We start from the raw sequence: 25,580 nt of genomic DNA, 5'->3' as shown, positions 1-25,580 counted from the left end.
CTAGAAGGCAGAAGCATGAGCTAAGTATCTAAGCTAAGGAAGAAGATGGACTAGCATGAAGGAGTTGCATGGACTAACAATGCCAAAATAATGGACCAAAATGTAGATGTGCAACAAATACAAATGCAAAGTCAAGCCCATAATTCACAAGTCAACAAATGTCTAGGATGTTAAAGTCACATAGAGATCCTTTCTAAGATGCCAAATATTGCATTCAACCGGGTGATTAAAGGACCATTAAAACATGAACATTGGATTCCTTGAGCATTAAACCAAGAATTGAAGAGAAAATACCCGGGCAATGGTAACCCCGATCGGGGACGTGGGATTCTCAATTGTTTACGTTACACACTCAAGTCCTATATAAAGGAACCTCAACACAAGCATTTGGGACCATCTTTTCTACACACTTTTACATAGAAATTCTCTTTAAATTTAGTAGTTAGTTTAGGTTAACTCTTAGTTTAGTTTAGTTTAGATTTACTTTATGTTATTTACATTTCCTATTTACATTTCAAGTTATAAAACAATTTACATTTACAAGTTATTTATATTACAAGTATTGTTCTTTCATTTCCATTTTCCTTTCCAATTGTAAGGTGATTTCTTATTCACATTTTTTCACAGTCCTTCCATTTCTTTTCATAAGCACTAAGACCAAGCTCACATGACTTCTAACAATAAAACATATCCCAATGAGCATCCAAACATTATCCAACTAAGCTACTAGCTCAACAAGAGTAAGCAATTTCAATGATGTAGCTAGGGATAAATTTTGTAAAGGCGTCAAAAAGGCTAAATTTATCATGTGAATGACTTCAAAATGCTTTAACAAATGAATGCATGCTTATAAAGAGATGAAATTTAAACTATACTTGTGCGTTTTGATGAAATACACATCATAAGGAGACACCTACACTCACCTAAGAGAGACCGGACATGGATGCATCGGTCTAAAGAGGCTCTACCTTACCATTTTGTAGCTTGCCAAAAGTCAAGATCAAGCCTATTCAGTTCATTCTCCATCTCCCACCTACTATGTCAAGACATCCCCATAAGTAAGAATAAATCAAATAAGAATAAGAATAAATCATTAGTTTAAGCAATATCATTAGGATATGCAAGAGGGCATAAGTAGGACAAGCAAAGAATTAAAAGCAAAAATTCACACAAATTTTTCAAAAATTCTCACTAAATCTACACAAACTAAATGCAAACTAACTAATATGCAAATGCAATCTCCCCCAAGCTAAACATAACATTGTCCTCAATGTGCCAACAATTAAATACCCAACTAAACCATAAAAATGGCGCAAAACACATAAGCAAGAAGGACAATAGGTCATATTTAATGGGTTACGAGAAATAAACTAAAATTCAAAACAAAGAAAACTTACTAGACTAGCGAGCCTCCCCCAAGCTAGCATAAACATTGGGGGATTCCTCCACTGAGCATCTCATCAAGAAAAATGAGCCAAAATTCCGGTGGGTACTAGATCCTTAATGCTAATAGAGGTTTTCGGATGTGACTTGATTGAGAAATGAAGAAAAATAAATAGAAGGAGTACCGTCCTTTGTTTTTGAAGCATATGGAGATTGATAGCATATCCCGTCTTTTATTAAAACACGTAATAAAGTAGAAAGTCACGACCCCAATCGGGGACAGTCAACCCCGATCGGGGTTGACCGTTGACTTTTTTTTTTTGGGGAAATGTTACGACCCTGAACAGGGTTACAACATCAGGTAGTATGCTATCCTTCAAAAGGCCTTTTCTCCTTTTCACACCTACAAATCACAACTTAAAATAGCTAATTAGTCTAAAATTTATTCCTAATTCTAATAAAACATGAAATTGCGTAAAAATTGAATAAAATAAAAACAAACTTGTTTTTCCTAATGGATCCTCCATCGTCCTCTAAAAAGCACGTCAATGCCCTTAGAAGTAAATCATATACCTGTCCATGGGAAATATAAAAGCATATATACGCAATTGATAAGTTATTAGCTTGAAAGATCAAAGATAAAGTAGGATAAATCTTATCAAAATGCACATCCGAGATTTCAAAGAGAACCACCGTATCACTCCACTCGTCAGTAAGAGATGGAACATCATGCTTAAGACCATGAAACAAATTGTTAGTGTATAACATATCATCATAAACGGTCTTAAATTAGTGACATGAAAAATCAAGGGGGTGGGTCTCTTTGGAAATGATTGGTTTTTCCCACTTATTCTTGATGGGCTCATCACGAAGTCCCACATCAACCACAATTGGGTCAACTATATTCTCCGTGAAATGATTCTCAAGGGTTTCCAAAGATTCGGGTGTAACCTCATCCGTATCATTAAAATCCGGCCCAACAATATCCATGTCATGGGTGTCATCTACTACAAGGTCAATGTCATGAGTCTCTAAGTGGTCAATTGGAGTGATGTTAAGGGGAATTTCAAAAGAAAAATTATGACCATCATCATCATCTTCCAATAATTCTAAGTTATTAGGGGCAAAAGACTCACATGGGAAGGTGGCATAGTAGAAGCTTCGATACATCGCTCATTTTCTTCTTGGATTTCTGTGAGCATGTCTCCGACCCTTTTTAAGGAACGAGGTTTAGACTCTTGTTGCTCCATATAAGCTTGAGTAAGCATTGTGAACTCTTCTGTGACACACCTTAAATTTTCTTGGTGAGCAAATTCCCGACATTGGTCGGCCATGAACCTTAGGAAAACCCAAAGCTCCCCCGCACTCTTGTAGTAATTACTCTCCCAACTCATCTAAAGAGCCAAATCAAGGTACTCGGAATCCATTTCGTCAAGCACAACCTGACCCAATTCATATTCATTGTAAATGAATCCAAGAGAAGCAATATGACTAACATATTTGTCAAATTGTGATAAATAGTCATGAAAGAGTTGGTTTGGTTGTTGTAGGAAGGGAAAAACACTCACTGGACAGATATGAGAATCCCTTGAGATAGTTTTACCACCTGAAAAGGCACTAAAACTACAAGAAAACTTGTGAGAAAGCACGATCCCAAGGAACAAGTATTCCTCGGGACAAAACAAGATAAAATTCAACAACTAAATAACAAACAAAACCATCTCCCCGGCAACGGCACCAAAATTTGATAGGCTTGTCGTGTACTGTGCAACATAATTACCTTAGACACAAATTAATGTAGCAAAAGGGGTCGAACACAAGGAGACGGGAATTGCGTTGTGAAATGCTATGGGAAGATTTCTATCAAGATCGATTTCGTTTTGGGTTTGTTTGTTTAGTTAATGTAAACTATATAATATAAGGGAGTCTAGGGGAGTCGGGTCACGCATACAAAGCTAAATATGATCATGTTGAATTCGGTATCAATAACATTGTGAATTGTTTAGGCTTAGAGACACCCACCTTACGGCATTAGTGTCAACCATAGACCGGGTCCTAGAGAAACTCTCGTCCATGACTAGGTCGTCCTACTACACATGCTTAGTCTAATTCAATTCCGTGCCTCTCGACTTTAGAACAAATGAACAAACTTAATCGATGAATAAGGCCTTTTAAACATAGATTAAACGTGACGATGCAAACATGTGATAGAAACAATTGGACAAAATTATTATCAACCTATTTTAACATTTTATATATTTGATTTTGCATGGTTTCCTTAGCCCTTAGACTAAGGAATTTAGCTACTCATATTAAAGTGTAATCTATAAACTATGTTGAATAAAAGGCTAAATATAATTGTAGATATAATATAGACTAAATGATATAATATGTAATGTGAGATTAAACTAAGTGGTAGAAATGAAATGCTAGCGATGTAGGTATGAGCATGTAAATAGAAATGTAAACTAAATAAACAAGAATAAGAATTACCGAAATAAGAACTAGAACTTGAATTGCAAAGAGAACCAAATGCTTGAATTAAATTTGAACCAAGTGTTTAACAACTACGAGCTTGACAATATTGAAAACAAGAATGAAAACTAATGAGAGAGATTATGCTTAAGGCTATTGTAAAGTAAATGAAAGACGTAAGAATAAGAAGATCCTTGGATGCACACAAGTCCCCTTTATATAGGACTTGGAAGTGAAACGTAAAGAACCGAGAGACAGCCAACCCCGATCGGGGACGTGTGTTTCCAGCCTGTTTGCCTTAACTCTCCTCTTAATTGCTTGGAGAATCCTATGTTGGTGATTAATTGAGCGATTAATCACCCGGTTAAGACCTTAATTCTTGGTAGTTTGGAATCTTATGCTTTTCACCTTGACTTGGACTTGAATTTGGGCTTGACTTTGATTGTTGAAAATATTTGCATTACACACATTAGTCCATCAATTTCTCCATGGAAAACCCATGTAAATACTCCATGCTAGTCCAATACTTGGTTTTGTTTAGCCATTGCACTCTAGTAGCTCATCTTGTAGTATTTTAGCTCCAAAAAGCTTAAGTATCCTACAAAACATGTGCAAAGTAGCAAATGCAACTAGAATAACAAATATTAGCTCAAAACACTTTGATAAGTGCTAAATGACATGCAAAATTGAGCTAATATAAGGAGTAAAAATATATAAAATATGCACTTATCAGAGAGTTTCTCTCTCAAGAATCTCCTACTTCATTTCTCTGCTTTTTTCTAACTTAAATAATCTGTTGAATTGGAGGAGTAATTACTAACTAGCTTTAAACTCGTGCAAAAAAATGCAAGGTTCGTAATTCATAATAACATACGGTATTATTAGATAAATGACATATGAATGAGCATGATTAAATGTTAAATGTCATGACAATATAAATAGTGAATAATTGGACATTTAACGTACATATAATTTAAGTTACTAATCACTACCATCCGATGCAAATAATGTTACAAATACTCGAAAATTTCTTTGAAACTACGTGATGTCGTATTCGATGTATACTTGTTATTGTCGCAAATCAATTTTTTTAATTTCTCATACTTATATGTTTCTTCAAGTATTAGTTTTAAGTATAATTGTGTTAAAATTATAAGTGTTTGTCTTATTTTAACAACATTACTTTTTTTTTCTTTGACTCTCCAACACTATTGGGAGTCGCTTATCAATCCTATAAACATATACAAATACTTTTTACGGTCTAAATAGAAGGTAAACATATGCGTGACTAAAGTAAGCCCAAATACTCATTGGCCTGTCAAATTGCTTGAGAATCCAAAGTGACGAACCCTAAACCTTCATTTACGACTCCATATGCAACTTTCCTCCATCCCTCGTTAGTCATTTTCGTGCAAAAATGCATGGTTTTTTCAAAAATTAGGATATTGAAAGCATGCTAAATAATACGATCATAATTATGTAATGTCCTTTAGTAATGATTGAATGATACTCCTATGATGTACTCCCTCGTATTCTCAATAACCTTTTCCCTTTCCTTTTGGCAGAAACACTACCCTACATATAATTAAATTTGGATCACACAAATACACTACTCCACATACAATTAAATTTGGATCACACAAAACTTTCCCAAAAATAGAAATAGGGAAAGGTTAACTGAATTGACGAAAAATGAAATAGGAAAGGTTAGTGAGAATAGGAGGGAGTATAATACAACCTAAACTTTCAAATTTTATAACTCGTTCGAATATAAGGGTAGGGATTGAATATTCAATGACTTAACTAATAAATACGTTTTAAAAAGTTGTAAAATTATAAATGATAAATTTAACTAATTTGAAAATAACACAATATTCTCGAACATATTAATACAAAACCACAAAAAAAAACAACCAAATTTATCAAGTCCAATGGAAAAAAAAAGACATTGGCCCTGAACCACTCTAAAACACCATGGTCTTTATTAGGGACATTATATCACCCACGCATAAACATAAACAATCCACTATTATTCCACACTCCTTAAACCTAATCGTTCTACACAAATTTCTATTCCTCACACACTGCTCTATTTCCGCTGCTCCGTCATCTTATTTATCCTCTAATTATCTCCCTCTCTCATATCTTCATCTACGTTCATGCCCAAAATTATGCATCTCCATCTTCATCCTCGTAGGATTTATTGTAATATTTCATCTTAATTCGTTATAAGCTAAAATTGTCCGCCTCATCTGTAACACCCCCGTACACCGGGATGCCTTATCAAGGACCATTCCAGTATATGAAGGTGTTACCATCTCGGTTACCCGAGGTAGTAGATCAAATAGACAATAAAAGAACATTTATAATATATATTTAAGTATTCTTTACAACCATATACACAACCGATTACAAGGAAAATAAAGACTACTCTAATACTCATGTCTCTGCATAACTAGACCCGAAGCGTGATAACTCGACTCCCTCCATGCCCAGCAACAACAGACCAACTGCACCTGCTAACCCAACTGCTCACCATCCCCGAATGGATCACCACAGTTTTGAAAACATAGCACGGGGTCAGTACTGTATAATCAAATAAGACCAACAAGATAAACAGTCAGCTAATCATCCACCATCTCCGATCATGGGGATCACACACAGTAACTGACAACACACCGAGGTGTGTAGTCCTGCCAGATTACCCATCGCAACAGGTAATCCTCACCGCCAGTGAGGGACCGCAGCCAATCCCCACCTAAACCCCGCTCATCAACGAGCGACATCCCTGTCCCTTAATGTGCACATCCCTTCCCGTGACGGGTCCCACGGAGGGCGAACTAGGGTGTGAAGCCACTCCCGCAAGTGGCTCCACCACAATCATCACAACATCCATAATCGTCACAACACCACAACACCACAACCACCACCACAACCCCATCACTCCGGTGATCAGCAGGTAACATCAATTATAATACAAACACATCTTAATCAATTAATAGAAACTGAGTAGGAAAACCCTACCTCATTGTCAACCACGAAATGCATCCACATATAGCCAAGTAAGACTCTGACATGCATCCTACAGTGGCGACCACATCCTATTATACAACTATTCCAAACCATCCACTGAAAGAGACCACAAGGCAGTGGCTTACCTAAAAACGCGGACCGACGATGACACGAATATCGACCATGCATGCATCCTTCCTATGCAAGACCCGTCCTTCCCATGATTGAGGTGCAGGCTACATACATGAGAGTGTATGGAGGTAGAGGTGATATGAGAGAGAGATAGGCTAGGGTTAGGGAAAGGTAAGCTGTCGAGAAATGAGAAATGAAATGAATCTCGCGAACTTGCGTTTTTATATTAACGCGTCAACAACAGCCATACTCGGTCGAGTACTGACATATTCGGCCGAGTATGCCCTACTCGGTCGAGTATAGACAATACTCGGCCGAGTAGTCTCTGCTAGGCCGAGTAACCACTCCTGTAAGGTGCCTAGTCTCGCCTAATCACTCACCTATTCCGTCCTAAGGTCTTTCTTGGTCAAAGGGTCGGTCAACAGAGTCCTTAAATATCCTGGGTATTACATCATCTACGATTTTTCTCAAGTTTTGATGGCTACTATATGAATATTTGATGGATTTCATGTTAATATTGGAGTTACTTGAAGCAATTAATCATAACAATACTATGCAAGAATATTCCAAAGCTTTATATTTGGTTTTCTTCTTTAAATATTTCCTTGCAATTATTTTATTTGCATATTTCTTCGAATTTTTAAAGCTTTTATCTCAATTTTTTTTTGCAAGGATAATTTTCAGATCTATCATATTTAATTTTTCAATTTTTAAAGTATTCATTTCATTTGATTTTTACGAAGATGTTTCAATCTACAATTTTTGTTATAATTATTATACCGATTTCATTATTTAAATGGCAAAATAAATATATTTCCGAGGTATTTTTCAAACAATATACTTATTTTTTTTCATGGTTTTTTTCTTTTTTATTATATAATTATTTTGTTCTATCTTTATTAATCCAAAGTCAACAAAATTTTCATGTTTTTATCTAGTCATAAAACTAAATGAAGGCCAATCGTTTTTCTTTTTTTTTTTAGTTTCCGGGTTTATAGTTAGTTTTGACGTTTCATAGATATAATGAAAGTGTGAAACGTATGTAATCTAATCTAATTAAGGAAGGTAGGAGAGAGACTAATTAATTAAGGAGGGTAGGAGAGATGTTAATTAATTGTTAAATAGAACGTGGGGTCACAATTAAAATGAGAGATTTTTCACTCCCTAAAAATCAGGAGTCAATAGGAAGCCAAAAAAAAACTTGATTTTTATACTATGTAGATGTTTTAATACATTGTGTTTTTGTATATTTGTATATTGTATTTGTATTTTTGTATGTAATTGATCCGTATGTATTGTGTATGTAGGTGCTGTTTGGCCTTACTTATGGAACATGACTTTTCCTTTTCTAAAGGAGTTTATTCACAAGTTACTTTTCGGAAAAGTTTTAGGTGCTGTTTGGCCTTGCTTATGGAAAATGACTTTTCCTTTTTAAAAGGAGTTTATTCACAAGTTACTTTTCGGAAAAGTTTTAGTTGTTTGGCCATACTTTTATAAAAGCGGATTCTCACAAAATTTATATGTTTGGCCTAACTATTTTAATACAAATTTTGTTTGCTTATTTGGTTCTTTATGTAAAAAGTAGAAGTAGAAGTAGTAAATATCTACTTCTCCTTTTTGGAGTGAATAATCAGTTTTTGACTTCTCAAAAGCACTTTTAAAACTCTCTAATTTACCATGTTTGACAAAGCTACTACTTTTTCAATTACAAAAGCACTTTTTAAGCTTTGCCAAACAACACCTTAGTTGTTTGACCATACTTTTGTAAAATCGGGTTCTCACAAAATTTATATGTTTGGCCTAAGTATTTTAATACAACATTTGTTCGCTTATTTGGTTCATTATGTAAAAAGTAGAAGTAGGAGTAGTAAATATCTACATCTCCTTTTGGGGTGAATAATCAGTTTTTGACTTCTCAAAAGCACTTTTAAAACTCTCTAATTTACCATGTTTGGCCAAGCTACTACTTTTCAATTACAAAAGTACCTTTTAAGTTTGGCCAAACAACACCGTAGACTTGTAGAGTGAGTATGTTCTTATGTAGTGTACCTTGTATTAGTACCTTGAGTTGAACAAGTTGATATAAGGCTCGAATATCAGACCTATACAATAACATTAAAAGACATGTTTAGTGCGATAAGTATATTTTGAATAGCCCTTCTACATTAATATTTACTAAAATTCCTTACAAAAATGACATTATATATTTCGTAACATATAATTTAAAGAAAATCAAAGGACATCATTATTTTCTTAAAATTAAATGTGTATATTAAATATTTGATGAATTAAAAAAAAAATCAAAAGTATTCATAATCCAATGATTTAGTGGAATTTTTTGTAAGAGAACATGTTACATAAATCGATTAAATTTTTTCATACTAATTTTTCTTTAATTGATTTTCATATGACGAAATATTGATTGAAAATGTTATATATTTTTCCTTCTATAAATGTTAAACTTGACTTTTATGCAAACGTGACACTTAGAATTTACACATTTATTTATTTATTTAAAAGTTATACAGACTAAAACAAAATAATAATTGTGTAGCTTGATAATATTGTTAAAAATAAAAGTATGACATTTTATATTCAAACCAAAATTTTCAACAACAGCAATTTTCACATTAGTTTAAGAATAAATTATCAATAACTCCCTTTTAAAATACACTTTTTAAAACTAACTCCCTTTTTAAATTACACCCAAAATATTGCAAAAATTTAAAAATTGCTAACAGAGCCCTATATTTGCATTTTTATGACAAAAGTACCCCTTGTTTTTTTTCATATTACTACGACTGGAAATTAATTAATGGGTTGGGTCGATAATTTGATCCAAGTCTCTCTTGTTCGGAAGATTATTACTCCCTACGTCCAAGTCAATAATTTACATTTGTTTTATTTTCCCCTTCTGAAATAAAGCAAATGTAAAATATTCACTGGACGGTGGGATATTATTATTTTGTGTATTTCAGTTAGTCTTGCTGAAAACGGGTCGGAGCAAGTGACGGGTAATGTCACTCACAAAACGGATAGGGGGGACAAGGTGGGGGCACCCCCATGTGCTTCCCTCTCTCCTCTATTTGGGTCATTTGTGAGAAAAAAATGATATCCGTCACTCCAAAGTGACGGATACGTGCCGTCTTTAATGAGATTTTGTGTATTTGCAATTGCTTAAAAGAATCACAAACTACTTGGGGTTTTTGGGAGATTCTTGTTATTTGCATAGCTTGTTTGTCTTTCTCGCAATCATGAAGTTATCAACTTTTCATGCCAAAGATGTCCGTTCATAGATTATACTTCTGATGTAGTATAGTTTGTTCTATAATTACTGAGTTTTATAATAAAGTTTTTGAGTTTTGTTTTAAAGATTATAAGTTTTACTATAAAAATGTTAAGCTCATTCATTTAAATTAATGCTTAAAAACTATACATATAAGTTCAGTTATTTGACTTTTAACATCAACAAATTAAAATATACTACATCAATACGTGCTTCTTTTTTCTCAAAGATGTGGGCTTGGCTGCAGTTCGGTGGTTATCCGGTACTTCGCTTGTCACCCTCTTTTTACATGGTGAAATAAGTAATAATATTCCGGGTTTTTTTGTCAAACACAACCTTTAAAAAAAAGTTTTTTCCAAACACCACCTTTAAAAAATAAGTTTGTAAAACACAACCTTTAATAAATTTTTTGTTGTCAAACACGATTTTTTGGCCGAAGGACTTAACATTTTGCAATGGGGTAAATTCAGTCGATGTTTAAAATAGCAAACAATGTCGGTTTGAGGTGGTCTTGGACTCGTTGGAAAGGTGGTAATACAAGCTTTCTAGGGATTATCAATACGATGGTCAAAGGTGACCTTATGTGGGGCCTATTAATGTGTAAAGTAAGGCTTGTTGGAGAGGCTAGCTCTAAAGCGAGTGGTCATAGGATTTTTCGTGGGTCTTTAAATAGGGTTAGGTTGTTTTATTTGGTCTGAAATTTGGTATATAGATAGAAGGGAATGTAAGGTAGGTCGTAGTTGTGTTGTTTTTTGTGGTTGTTTGTTCTAAGTGGCGGTTTGAGGGGAGTGAATTGACCCACAAAAAAAATCCTACTTTGACATTCTTTTGAATGTTTTTTTCCCTCCAAATTAACTCCCCTCGAATCACTACTTGCAACCAACAACCACCACAAACAACACAACTAAAACCTACCTTGCACTCCCCGCTACCTACGTACCAAATTTCAGACTAAACAAAGCATCATAACCTCATTAAAAGACCCACTAAAAATACCCGACCACCCGCTAATCTCTCCAACCAGCCTTACTTTGCACAATAATCGACCCCACATAAGGCCACTTTTGACCATCATGTTGATAACTCATGGAAAGTTTGTATTTTCACTTTTCCAACGAATCTAAGAACACTTCAAACCGACATCGTTTGCTATCCCAAACATCGATTGAAAATTACCCATTGCAAATGTTAAGTCCTTCAGCAAAAAAGTTGTGTTTGACAATAAAAATTTTATTAAAGGTTGTGTTTTACCAATTTTTTTTTAAAGGGGGTGTTTGGAAAAAACTTTTTTTTAAAGGTTGTGTTTGACAAAAAACCCTAATATTCCACTAGTTTGGTTGTGTTGGCGATGTAGTGTAGTGAAGGTTTGATTCGAAGGAGGGTAAGCTCAGAATGTTATATTATGGGTCAGGGACTCAGGGGGTGTGGAGTACACGCCCACATAGAGCTGTCAATCTGATCCAAGCCGAGCAAATCCGACAGATCGAGCCCGAAAATGCTATGACCCAAAACCGACCTCACCTGGGCCCCCTTGACGTCTGAGCCTAGCGCGTAGCTCAATACTCAAGGTTTAGTAAATAAAATTTACAATTAAAAAACATTATGGGCTTAATGAAGCATGAAACTGGCCCACACAGTTTGGCGAATATGCAAGGGCTCAGAAAATGTGGGCTCTTGCAACTTTGGCTCTAACAAAAATGATTAGGTGCCAATTTGTATCAAAGTACCAAGTTGCGGAATATATCAAATTTTATTGTGAGACAGTTGTACGTGTGACGAGGAAAAAGTGACCAATTTTTGATAAATAGTTATGACCATTTTTGGGTGAATAGTGACCAATCTATCTATCTATATCTATCTATATTAAATAATAAAACAGAAGCCAACAACTTTGGTTTCCCACCTAACTACTCCACTCGCATTAAACACCAACTTTACCAATACATATTGTAAAGCCCATTCATCAAATAGCCCAACATGTATATTGACCGACTTTAACAGCTTTCTTCATCTCTACTCCTCCGACGGTCTGACCTCTCTCCTCCTCCTCCTAAACATAGCTCAGCTCTGATCTCAATCTTCACAACAAAGAAAGACAATCAATTTGATTATTGTTCTTTGCAGATTCCATCGTCTCTCTAATCATGTTGACTGATCAATTGATGTCATTATTTGAGATAATTTTCTCAAAATCGGATTGTTTTTAGTTTTATTTTTCATATTTTTACCCGTGAGTGATTCTAGTTTATTCCTATTTTATATTGTTAGAAAACCAGATGAGAGATATTCGAGAGTTGGTAAATTGCATTCGCTTATTATTGAATCGTGAATTGGTAGAACTTACAAGCTAGCTATATATACTAAATCTGCAAGAGATAATTACGGAAAAGAATAATCTAATTACGGATACAATATGTGCAAGATAAACTTGGAAACAATTTCATTCTCTGAATGAAATATGTGTTGCTGATTTGCTTGATGTGTTCATATGGCAACGACTAGCAGCTGTGATATTATGCAATCTTTGTGCAACGACTACTAGCCATCTTTTGATAGTCCAATACCCCCCTCAAGTTGGAGCGTGGAGGTTCGAAACGCCCAACTTGGAAAGCAATTCATAGAAAGTTGTAATACTATGGTTTTCTATGTCTTTGGGTACTCTATCGAGTGGGGCTTACTCTGTCGAGTAAGTATGTTTGTATACGAAACAGTAGTCTGCCTGATGGGTACTCGATCGAGTATGTGTGACACTCGATCGAGTAAGGGTCACTCGATCGAGTAAGTTACTTACTCGATCGAGTAAGTTACTTTTACGGGTTGTTTTGACGGGTTTTGATAGCAACGTGAGAAAGATATATAAACTTAATCCGTCAGTTTCTTTTCACTTTTACACTTTTTCTAAACTTCACAAAAGAGAAAACAAGGTTACGTAGTTCTCCTCTCTCATATTGCTATCAAATCCCAAGGCTTGTGTCGCCATAATCCTGAGTTCTTTATACCATTGAGACCGTCATATTATGGGTAAGATCCTTGTACCGTTTTTATGTTGATCTGTTGATTTTAGTTGAAACCCTAATTGGGTAATTTGGGGGTTTTGGAAGTATTGTGTTTATTAGATGGTGATTGTATGATTGTATGTTTGATAAGAGGTGATTTCATTGAAGAACGATTGTGATTAGCTGCTAGACCGTCTGTGGTGATTGCTTTTACAGGTAGGGTTTCCCTACTCAGTATTAATTACATGATGTGATTGGTGGTTTCGTTATGATTGTTGTTAAAGTATATTGTTGTTGTTGTTGTTGTTGTTGTTGTTGTTGTTGTTGTTGTTGTTGTTGTTGTTGTTGTTGTTGTTGTTGTTGTTGTTGTTGTTGTTGTTGTTGTTGTTGTTGTTGTTGTTGTTGTTGTTGTTGTTGTTGTTGTTGTTGTTGTTGTTGTTGTTGTTGTTGTATCTGTCTATGATCTTCGGGGTGCATCCCTGGCTGAGTCGAGTCACTTGCGGGAGTGGCTTCACGCCCTTGATTCGCCTTCTGTGGAACCCGCCACTGGAGGGATGTGCACATTAATGAACATGGGTTTATCGCTCGATGGAGATGAGCGGGGCTTAGGCGGGGACGGCTGCGGTCCCCCACTGGCGGTATGGAGTACCTGTTGCGATGGGTACTCTGGCAGGACTACACACTTTAGTGTGTAGTCAGTTGTGTGGAGATTGACTATGGAGTTTGGAGGATTGTTGTGTTGTTGAGCTGTTTATATACTTGTTCCGTTGTGGATTGATTGTGTGCAATTAGTACTGACACCGTTTAAATGTTTTAAAAACTGTGGTGATCCATTCGGGGATGGTGAGTAGTTATTGAGCAGGCATGATATGACGCGTATGGGATAGCTGGGATGAGTCATCATGTTGCAGTTAGAAGTCTTCATCTGTGTCAGGCGATGTCTAGTAGTTTTGATAGTTTTATCAGTATACCGTCGGGGTGCATCCCTGGCTGAGTCGAGTCACTTGCGGGAGTGGCTTCACGCCCTTGATTCGCCTTCTGTGGAACCCGCCACTGGAGGGATGTGCACATTAATGAACATGGGTTTATCGCTCGACGGAGATGAGCGGGGCTTAGGCGGGGACGGCTGCGGTCCCCCACTGGCGGTATGGAGTACATTGTTGCGATGGGTACTGGCGGGACTACACACTTTAGTGTGTAGTCAGTTGTGTGGAGATTGACTATGGAGTTTGGAGGATTGTTGTGTTGTTGAGCTGTTTATATATTGTTCCGTTGTGGATTGATTGTGTGCAATTAGTACTGACACCGTTTAAATGTTTTAAAAACTGTGGTGATCCATTCGGGGATGGTGAGTAGTTATTGAGCAGGCATGATATGACGCGTATGGGATAGCTGGGATGAGTCATCATGTTGCAGTTAGAAGTCTTCATCTGTGTCAGGCGATGTCTAGTAGTTTTGATAGTTTTATCAGTATACCGTTTTGAGTACTTTGTATTTCAATTTATCAGTTTTGGCTTTGAACATGTAATCACATAAATTATATTAACTTTTAAAGTACGCTTCTTTATTGTCTTTTGATTATCATTGCCTCGGGTAACCGAGATGGTGACGTTCCTATACCTGAGTGGTCCTGGTAAGGCACTTGGAGTATGGGGGTGTCACAAAAGTAGCGCGTCCGAGGGCTTTAGTTAGTATACCCGCAAGTTGAAGCTTGGTATGGACGTAAGAGGGAACTATGGTGATTGCTTTGATTTCGTCCCGTATAAAATGGCAATCAATCTCAATGTGCTTCGTGCGTTCATGGAAGACCGGATTTCGAGCAAGGCCAGGTGAAGCGCAGATTGATTGTCGCAATGTAACGTGATGGGTTTTAATTGAGAGATGCCGATAAAATACAATAGCCTTTTATGCCATTTAAGCTCACAAGTGGTGTGAGACATAGCGCGGTATTCTGATTCCGTGGATGATAGAGAGACGGTAGCTTGCTTTTTAGTTTTCCACGAGATTGGAGAAGACCTGAGGTAAGTGATGTAGGCAGTTATCGAGCGTCGGGTGTTGGGACAAGCTGCGTAATCTGCATCGCAATAGGCATTTAGAGTTAGATTACTGTCTTACCGGAAGAGAAGGCCTTGGCCTAGAGATTTCTTGAGATACTTGACTACTTGAAGAGCGGCATTCCAACGATCCTTTGTTGAAGCATGCATAAACTGAGCCAAGATGTGGACTGAGTAAATCATATCCGGCCGAGTGATGGTTAAACAAACCAATCGTCCCACAAGATGGCAGTATGGTTGTGGATCATGTAGGATAGCAGCCATGGATGAGGCCAATTTGTGATTGGGCTCTACTGGGACGGAGACTGGTTTAGAGCCTAGTAAACCTGCTTCTTGTAGGATATCAAGAGAGTATTTCCGTTGAGATACAAATATCCCGGCTTGATTTCTTGCAATTTCGAGTCCAAGGAAATATTTGAGCAACCCGAGATCCTTCATTTTAAAACAAGAACTTAAATATCCCTTGAAGTCATTGATCATGGTGGAATTATTTTCACAAATAACAAGATCGTCGACGTATATTAAGATGTGGACTTAGGTGGTGGCGGTATGCATAGAGAATAAAGAATTATCATACGGGTAGTGTCGGAAGCCATATTTGAGTAATGTGGAAGCTAATTTCGCATACCAACACCGAGGAGCCTGTTTTAAGTCATAAAGAGATTTTTGTAGACGACACACTTGTCCGTTAGTTGCCGAATTGAAAACTGGGGGGGGGGGGGGCATATAAAATTCTTCATGTAAATTGCCATGAAGGAAGGCGTTATGAACATCCATTTGATGAAGAGTCCACCCTTTAGCGGCAACGATAACAATCAGAGTGCGGATCGTCGCAAGTTTGACGGTTGGGGCAAATGTTTCGTTATAATCAACTCTTTCGACTTGGCGGTTCCCCATGATTACCAAATGACCTTTATACCGTTCAATCGTATCGTCGGCATTGTATCTGATCTTGTATACCCATTTGGAACCGATCGTCTTTTTACCGTGAGGGAGGGACTCAAAGGACCAGGTTTTTTTTGTTCGAGGGCGTCAATTTCTAGTCTCATAGCTTCCCTCTATTCGGGTACCTGCATTGCTTCACTAAACGATCTAGGCTCGTGGTGGTTAGTCACGGCCGTCAAGAAGATTTGATGGTTAGGAGAAAACTTTGAATTACTAAAGAAATGAGTGATTGGAAACTTCGTACCTGCAGACGACGATGAGGCGGTGAGAAAGTGAGATGAGGGACGTGGCTTGGGTTGGACGAAATCTTTTAGGTTCGAATTCGGTATTTTCAAATGGTGGCCACGACCCAATATTGATGGGTCGGTAGAAGCAGTAGACGTGAGCTGGTCAGAGCCTGTGTTGTGCTGAGATGGTGAGGACGAGGTCGAGGGCGCGGTGTCCGAGGTTGAGGGGATGTCTGTGTTCGAAGTGGCAGGAGTGGTGGTCGTGCCAGTAGTGGTCTGGTCAGGTGGTGGCTGAATGAGAATCAGCTGCTCCACGGGGGTAAGGGTGTCACGGAGGAAAGTGGTTTGATCATTATTATCGTGGAGGTCTAAATTTTTATAAGGGAAGTCGTTATCGATAAATAGGACCCGATGTCTAAATCGTTGGCCCGCCAACCCTTTTTGGCAAACGGATATCCAATGAAAATGCATTTTATACTACGGGATGCAAATTTGTCACGGTACGATTTATGTTTTTTTGCATAACAAAGGCAATCAAAAACACGAAGATTATCCATCGGTGGCGGTTTGTTAAAAGCATTTCATAAGGGGTTTTGTCGTGAAGAAGAGGAGTCGGGGTTCGATTAATTAAATGAACGGCACTTAGGACGTACTCGCCCCAAAAGAAAATAGGTAAGTTGGCTTGAAAAAGAAGAGCGCGGGCCACATTAAGTATGTGTCGATGTTTGCACTCTATCCGCGCATTTTGTTTGGGGGTATCGACATTTGAAGTTTGGAAAATAATGTCGTTGGTATTAAAAAAACGTATAAGACTGGTAAGTTCCGAGCCATTATCACTACGTAAAATTTTAATTTTCTTATGAAATTGACGCTCTGTCATAGCGAAAAAATTTAATAAAGTTTGGTGAGCGTCACTTTTATTACGTAAAAGATAAACCCAAGTTGATCGGAAAAAATCGTCTACTAGACTTAAAAAATATCGAGACCCGCATGACCCGTTTTCGGAATATTGACCCCAAAGATCACAATGTACGAGATCAAAACTAGAGTTTGCTTTATTCGAACTCAAATGAAATTGTTCACGTGTTTGTTTTGCACGAAGGGAAATTTCACACGTTCGACTATGAAATTTATTACGAGATTGTTTGGAAATAAAAGGCATAAAATGAAAAATCTGTGAAGAGGGGTGTCCCAATCTCCGGTGCCAAAGTTCAGCCGAGTCAGCAGTTCCAACCATACACACCTTTGCTTTATTATTTCGAACACCCGTCAAATAGTAGAGTCTCTCACTTTGCTCACCCGCACCAGTCACCGTGTTTGAGGAACGGTCCTATATGAGACAAAGTTTGTGAGAGAATTGTATAGTGAGTGTATTATCCGATAGGAAGCTGGAAACTGAAATTAAATGACAGGTTAATTTGGCGGCATATAAAAAATCTTCTAAAATTAATCGGTGAGATAAGAATATATCGCCACATTGAGTTGCAATTGTTAAATCGCCATTTGGGAGGCCGACAGATAGCGGAGTAATATTTATAAGATTCGAAAAATGCGGTAAATAACCTGACATATGGTGAGACGCTCCCGTATCAATTATCCAAGATAAAGAAGAATTAGAGGCATTACCGTGTAAACAATTGGACGAGCTTGCTTTGTGCGAGTGCCAGAGTCGAGTGATTTCAGCAAGATCAGTGGGATTAAGATTGTTGAAATCCACATTATCCATTGTCGGTAGCGTGGAGGATGAAGGGGCAATGGGTGTAGTCGTAAACGGTTGTCCAGCCGCCAGATTTAATTGCCCAGCAACCATGTATATGCGAGGAGTAGAAGTATTACCATTAATGTTCTGTCGAAGTTCTTTATATAGTTCTCGCCCTTGGACGTCCGGAACGAAAGTTGCATTGCTAAGATCTGTATCATTGGGATTAATATAGATGCGGTCACGAGGACGATTTCCCCACTAGTCAGGAAAATTCCCGGTGACCCATAAACAGACTTTAAAATGATGACCCGACCGTTTACAAGCGATGCAAAAGGGTCGATTTTCAGTCGGAGGGACAGAGCCATTCTGGGTTTGTGGATCCCGCCCTTCCCTGTTCTGATTGTCCCGCCCCCCCTGCTGGTGGTCGAGGCTGAGTATAACCGCAAGATGCAAATGGCAAAACATCAGGAGTGGATTTATTAACAATTCGAGTCAAATTCCTAATACCTTCCTCTTGTAATAAACGGTTATAAATAATATTAAGATCAGGAAGAGGGGTGATACTGAGTATTTGAGATAGAGTGTTATCAAACCGTGCATCAAGACCGGGAAGGAAGTTTCGATCTCTTTTATTCTGCCTCCGAGTATCCATGATTGTAACCCAGTCACAGTGACATGGGTTACACGAACAAGGAGGGAGAGGGTCGTAATGGATAAGATCGTCCCATAAAGTGATTAGTCGACCATAGTACACCATCAATATTTCCGTTGGCCCTTGACAAAAATCGAACAGGTCTGCCTCCAACTGATAAATCTGAGGGTCGTTTCCTTGATTGTGCATATCTTTCCAGATATGAGAGGCTTCGGGTCAGGTCGAAATTTGTCGACGAACAGCTGGTAGGATGGAGTTGAAAATCCATCCCGTCACAAGGGCATTGGTGGCACGCCAGGAAGTAAATTTTTCATCAGTACCAAGAGGTTGTTTAATTGTTCCGTTGATATACCCTTCTTTGCCTTTCGCAACGAGAGCTAAATGAAAGGATCGGAACCATTCATCGTAATTGGTCCCGTCGAGGGAGATATTGGTGATGTTTGTTCCCGTCTTTTCGATGTGAACAAGAGAATAGGATGGAGGTTTGGTAGTATCAACGATCTGATTAATGTTATTCGTCATCGAGCGAGAAAGAAAAAAAACAAAATTAAAAGAAACGATTGTCGAATGGAAGAAAAGCCTAGCTCTTAGATACCATGTTAGAAAACCAGACGAGAGATATTCGAGAATTGGTAAATTGAATTTTCTTATTATTGAATCGTGAATTGGTAGAACTTACAAGCTAGCTATATATACTAAATATGCAAGAGATAATTACGGAAATGAATAATCTAATTACGGATACAATATGTGGAAGGTAAACTTGGAAACAATTTCATTCCTTGAATGAAGTATGTGCTGCTGATTTACTTGATGTGTTCATATGACAACGGCTAGTAGTTGTGATATTATGCAATCTTTGTGCAATGGCTAGTAGCCATCTTTTGATAGTCCAATATATATATTCCATAAAGTTATTTTTTTATGATGGTATATCCGATTACTCTCATTTTGATCGAGCTTTTGATGTGTTAGGATTATTAATATGTATTGATCGACTAAACTATATTGGCCCATAAAAGCCCATTCATGTAACTATATATGTCATCGTTTGGCTAATCAATAAACATAACCTCCCCCTCATATCGTCTTAACATGGTATCAGGGATTCCTCTTTCCACCACAAATAAAACCCTAACCTAAAAAAACAAAAACAAAAATCTTACACTCCGCCTCCATGCCTGGCGACGACGACGCCATTTCCGAGCCACCGAAGCTCGATTTCTCAAACCTCTATTATCTTGGATCCCACGATGTTCCAATTGTAAAAATTTCTAACGTTATTCTTCGTCGCGATAATTACGACGACTGGAAATATTCTATGAAGATGTCCTTGAAATACCGTCGCAAATACGGCTTTATTGATGGTTTAATTAAAAAACAACCGACAAATTTAACCTCGAAAATTGGGAGGTTGTTTATTGCACACTCTTTCAATGGATTCGCAACACCATTGATCCTTTGCTTCTTGACACCATCCGTATGTTGAAGATGCCGCGGTCCTTTGGTCTGACTTGGAGGCTCAGTTTTGGTTGTATGATACGTGCATTTTATATAGTTTTTATAAGTCTCTTATCCACTTATTTCTATGTGATTCTCGTGGTTCTATGCTACGAAATGCCCCCTAATATTGTACTTTGGTTTGTTTTGTTTTATTTGCAGGAATGGACCCAGAAGTAGCGGAATTAAGCCTTTTACTATCCTATTAGCTTGCATTTAGAAGATGAGTGGATTTAGAGCGGAAATACTGCTGTTATGGGGAGTGTAAAGTCATTTAGGAAGCTAAAACAACAAATCATAGCTGGAACTAACGACTAATGAGCTGGCCAAGTTAAAGTCCCTCGATCGAAAGCTTTTATTGCTCGATCGAGTATTTTGGAGAGGAGAAGACCTCGATCGAATGAAATCGGTTTTCGATCGAAATTTGCTATTTAGGGGTTCCTCGATCGAGCCCTTTTGTTACTCGATCGAGTGGTTTTTGTAGGAGTTTTCTCGATCGAGTGTTTCTAATCTACTCGATCGAGTGATTAGCTGACGGACGCGGGCTTTTGTCTAATTATTATGTTTTAGGTCGAATAAAATCCCTCTTCTATAAATAGGAAAGAGGTAATTAGGTCTATGGGGGACTTCATACTTTAATTTCCCTTCCTTACTGTCAAACATTACTTTGCTTCCTCTTTCTGTTCTTAACTTGTAATTCTCTCTTTACTCTCTTTAATTTACAATGGTTATTATTTCCTCATCCCTTGTTCTTGCTCTATTCCTATTTATGTCTAGCTAAATCTCCTGCTAGGATTTAGGGGATTCAATGAATTATTGTTAGTTGCTAATTAGGTTTACAGATCTTTCGTTGCTATCATGTCTTTGTTGTTAATCACTGTAATTAACTGTAACTAGCTGCTTGAATCGATGCACTTAGCTAATTAATCTTGGTAAGCATTGACCTAGACCGGAAGGTTGGAAGGGGTGAAACCTGCAGTGAACATTAGGATGCTTTAATGAGGGCGAAAGCTAAGATCGATCTGTAACCTTAGCTGCAATTAACTGACATTCATTGATGACCCGACAATCCTAGTTCTCTATTTCTTATTGTTAATCTCTCTTATTCTTTTCTCTTGCTTTAATCTCATTATTTAGTTTAATTTAAACAACTCAAACCCCCAATTGTGACCGTAGACAGACTAGAATTAACTAGTAGATGGTGACCGCCTCCCTGTGGAGATCGATCCCACATACCGCTGACTTCTGTTAGTAGTACTTAGGTATTTATTTTTGGTACTGAAACGACGGTATCAATTTTGATGGGTCCAAAATTCACAGTTTGAAGACTCAGTTACATGACTGCCGCCAAACAAAAGGTATGGATGTAACCACCTATTACGATAAACTTAAATCACTGTGGGACTCTCTTGTTCTACATGAACTGTCGTTTGCTTGTAAGTGCGGTAAATGTGAATGTGGAATTGGACCTGATGCCGTTAAGCATCTTGATAATGAGCGGCTGCATCATTTCTTTATGGGAGTCGATGCGTCTTTCTACGCTAATGTTTAATTCCAACTTGACCCGTTACCCAGTCTTTGTAGGGCATATCATGTCGTCCTTCAAGAGGAACGATAACGTGCCCCTGTTGACACCTCTCTTGATGCGTCTGATGTGGTGCCTTTTGCCACGCCAATGTCGGCTCATGCTCCGGTTGATTGGCGAGCTTTACGGGATAAGGAACTAGGTTAAAGACGCCAATTTTATTGCTCGATTTGTGAGACTCAGGGTCATGATATTAAGAACTGCTATATTAAGAGTCAGAAATTTCCCGACTGGTAGGGAGATATGCCTCGTACTTTGGCCGATCTTTGTCGCGCCAGGGCCGGGTCATCTCGTGGTTCAACACATTCGAGTTAGGGTGCATCTGCGGGTTCAGGTGTAGCAGATCGTGGGTCATCTGGCTCGGGTCCCTCGGTTCAGGCGAATTTGGTGACTTCTGGTGCTTCTACAAATCACATCCTTGCCTTTGATCGTTTGAGTGGTATGTCTTGTTGGATTTTAGACACCGGTTCTTCCAATCATGTCACTGACTATTTATCATGTTTGGAGGCACAGTGTGTGATTCAATCTCGTAATGTTGGTCTTCCCAATGGCCAACAGGTTGCATCCTTGGTCATGGGTTCGGTTTTTGTAAATGATTCACTTCTTTGCATAATGTTTTATACGTACCCAGTTTGACTTGCAATCTCATTTCCTTCTCTCAGCTTACTTCTGACCGTGACTATGTTTTTGAGTTTGCTAAAAATTCTTGTCTTATTCAGGACCGTTCTTTGAGAACGACGATTGGAGTAGGTGAGCTGCGAGATGGACTCTATTGGATTTGTGCGGGTGCTCGTACTTCAGTGGTGCATATAGTGAGTGACACGGGCTCTCTGGTTCATTGGTATCAACGAATGGGACATCCGTCTAATAAAGTTTTCAAGGCCATTCCTTTTGCTAGCAGTTTTAATTTTAATAAACATTCGGTGTGTGATACATGTCATTTTGCCAAACAGCATCGTAGTAATTTTACTTTGAATGATAAGCGTGCTTCGGACATGTTTGAGTTAATTCATTGTGATCTTTGGAGGCCTCATCGTATTGTCTCTTCCCGTGGCGCAAAATATTTTTTCACAATTGTTGATGACTATTCTCGTGCTACTTGGGTTCATTTACTACTTGATAAGACGGAGGTTATTGATATGTTTATGAATTTCCTTTCTATGGTCTCCACGCAATTTTATAAGACTGTGAAGTGTGTTCAGAGTGACAATGGAAATGAGTTTAATTGTATGTTAGGTTATTTTTTTAGTCATGGGATACACTTTCAGACATCTTGTGTCGGAACGCCTCAACAAAATGGCTGTGTCGAACGCAATCATCGTCATATTTTAAATGTAGCCATGGCCCTCCTCTTTCAAGCCAATTTACCCAAGTCTTTTTGGGGTGAGTGTATACTTACAGCTGCTTATTTGATTATCGTACCCCTACTGTTTTGCTTGATAACAAGATACCATATGAGTGCCTTTATGGTGTTTCTCCGTCTTACAAAAACTTGCTTGTCTTTGGCTGCCTTTGTTTTGCTCATAACCAGTACACACAAGGTGATAAGTTTGAAAAACGCGGCCGGAAGTGTGTCTTTATTGGTTACCCACATAATAAGAAAGGTTGGAAATTATAAGATCTTGAGACGGAATCTTATTTTGTCTCGCGTGATGTTGTGTTTCATGAATCTCTGTTTCCCTTTGCCTCTCCTGTTTCCTCGTCACCCTCCTCGGATTCTTTGGTCTCTTTGAATGTGCCGTTTAATGGAACCCCGGACACGGATGGGGCTTCCATCGAGGGGAAGGGGGCAATAGGAGCAGCTATGGCTACCACGGGAGGGGCTGCCGCGAAAGGGGATACGTCCGTGGAGGGGGCTGTTTCGGGTGGTGTGAGTGGATCTAATGCCGAGACTGAGCCCGCGGGTGAGCCTAAGCTCGGTCGTGGACGACGATAAAAATTTCTTAATTCCATGTTGCGTGGTTATGTTCTTGGCACCGCACAAAATCCATCCTCGTGCTCTAGCTCACCAAATCCACCTTCGTCGCCCTCAGGTATGCCTTGTTCTTTAGCAAACTATGTCGATTGTCATTCTTTTTCGGAGAGACATCGTCACTTTCTCACAGCTGTTACTTCAAATGATGAACCACCCACCTTTAAAGAGGCTATTCGGGATAGTAAATGGTGTGCGGCTATGAAAGACGAGATTGATGCTCTTGAACGCAATGAAACGTGGGAGCTAACCGATCTTCCGTATGATAAGAAAGCTCTTGGCTGTCGTTGGGTATATAATATTAAGTATAAATCTGATGGTACTATTGAACGTTTTAAAGCACGACTTGTTGTTTTTGGTAATCATCAGGTGGAAGGCCTTGACTACGGAGACTTTTGCTCCTGTAGTCAAGATGGTTACAATGCGAGCTTTCTTGTCTATTGCTGCTATAAAGAAGTGGTAATTGCACCAAATGGACGTCCATAATGCTTTCCTGTATGGTGACTTGAGCTATGAAGTATACATGAGACTTTCGCCCGGTTTCGGTCATGGCAAGGAGGGCAAGGTCTGCCGTTTGAAGAAGTCTTTATATGGCCTTCGACAGGCTCCTTGTTGTTGGTTTGCTAAGCTTGCTACGGCACTCAAGGGTTATGGTTTTCGCCAGTCTTATTCTGATTACTCTTTATTCTCTTACTCGCAAGACGAGGTACGTTTGTTTGTCCTTATTTATGTTGATGACCTTGTCATTGCGGGCAATCTGCTTCCGCTATTGCTAATTTCAAGACATATTTGGGGAACTGTTTTCACATAAAAGATTTGGGTCCTCTTAAGTATTTTCTTGGCCTCGAAGTGGCACGTAGTGCCGAAGGTATATATCTCAGTCAGCGGAAATATGCCCTTAATATTATTTCTGAAACGGGTTTGCTGGGGGGTAAATCAGCTGTGACACCACTTGAACAAAATCATCAACTCGGTTTAGGAGTTGGTGCGCTCTTGGACGACGTTGAGCCGTACCGTCGTCTTGTTGGACGGTTAGTCTATCTTGCGGTGACTCGTCCGGATTTACATATGCGGTTCATATTATTTTCCGTTTTCTGCATCAACCACGACAAGAGCATATGGCAGCAGCTTTGCGCGTGGTTCATTACCTAAAAGGTTATCCGGGTCAAGGAATACTTTTACGGTATGATATTGATTTTACTATTTCTGGTTGGTGTGATTCTGATTGGGCTGGTTGCCCTTTATCTCGGCGTTCGACTACTGGGTGGTTTGTGTTTCTTGGCAGTTCACCGATTTCTTGGAAAACCAAGAAACAAACAAATGTTTCTCTTTCTTCCACTGAAGTTGAGTACCGGCCCATGGCTGCTGTTGTTTGTGAGCTCAAATGGATACGTGGTCTCTTAGTCAGTTTGGATGTGAATTTGCCATTGCCCATGAAGCTATTTTGTGACAGTGAGTCTGCCATCCATCTTGCCCAGAATCCGGTCTTTCACGAACGTACTAAACACATTGAGATAGATTGTCATTTTGTTCGTGATGCGATAACGGAGGGGTTGATTTCCACGGCACATGTGTATACGACCGAGCAGCTGGCCGATATTTTCACCGAGGCTTTGGGTGTGAACCATTTTTCTTACCTTCTCCGCAAACTGGGCATTT

General features: G+C 38.4%; 1 protein-coding gene across 1 annotated transcript; it reads left to right on the top strand.

Annotated features, from left to right (window-relative positions):
- The first annotated feature begins 22,039 nt into the window (after window positions 1-22,039).
- On the top strand, window positions 22,040-24,407 carry LOC141608440 (uncharacterized). The gene is made up of 5 exons (XM_074427796.1): window positions 22,040-22,091; window positions 22,284-22,531; window positions 22,669-23,176; window positions 23,569-23,853; window positions 24,055-24,407. The coding sequence occupies exons 1-5, from the start codon at window positions 22,040-22,042 to the stop codon at window positions 24,405-24,407; spliced, it is 1,446 nt and encodes a 481-aa protein (XP_074283897.1).
- Window positions 24,408-25,580: the final 1,173 nt, after the last annotated feature.

The sequence above is a fragment of the Silene latifolia genome, chromosome 10 (assembly GCF_048544455.1).
Source record: "Silene latifolia isolate original U9 population chromosome 10, ASM4854445v1, whole genome shotgun sequence".
In the NCBI taxonomy this organism is placed as follows: Eukaryota; Viridiplantae; Streptophyta; class Magnoliopsida; order Caryophyllales; family Caryophyllaceae; genus Silene; species Silene latifolia.
Note: the sequence above shows the minus strand (reverse complement) of the source record. Positions and strands in the feature narration are given on the sequence as shown.

What these genes read in the sequence shown, in the direction of transcription:
- LOC141608440 (XM_074427796.1), top strand. Translation starts at nt 22,040, where the DNA reads ATGTCGGCTCATGCTCCGGTTGATTGGCGAGCTTTACGGGATAAGGAA. An exon ending in CATCCTTGGTCATGGGTTCG is followed by an intron (nt 22,532 to 22,668) that starts GTTTTTGTAAAT and finishes TGTCTTATTCAG; the next exon opens with GACCGTTCTTTGAGAACGAC. An exon ending in TGCCGAGACTGAGCCCGCGG is followed by an intron (nt 23,854 to 24,054) that starts GTGAGCCTAAGC and finishes ACTTTCTCACAG; the next exon opens with CTGTTACTTCAAATGATGAA.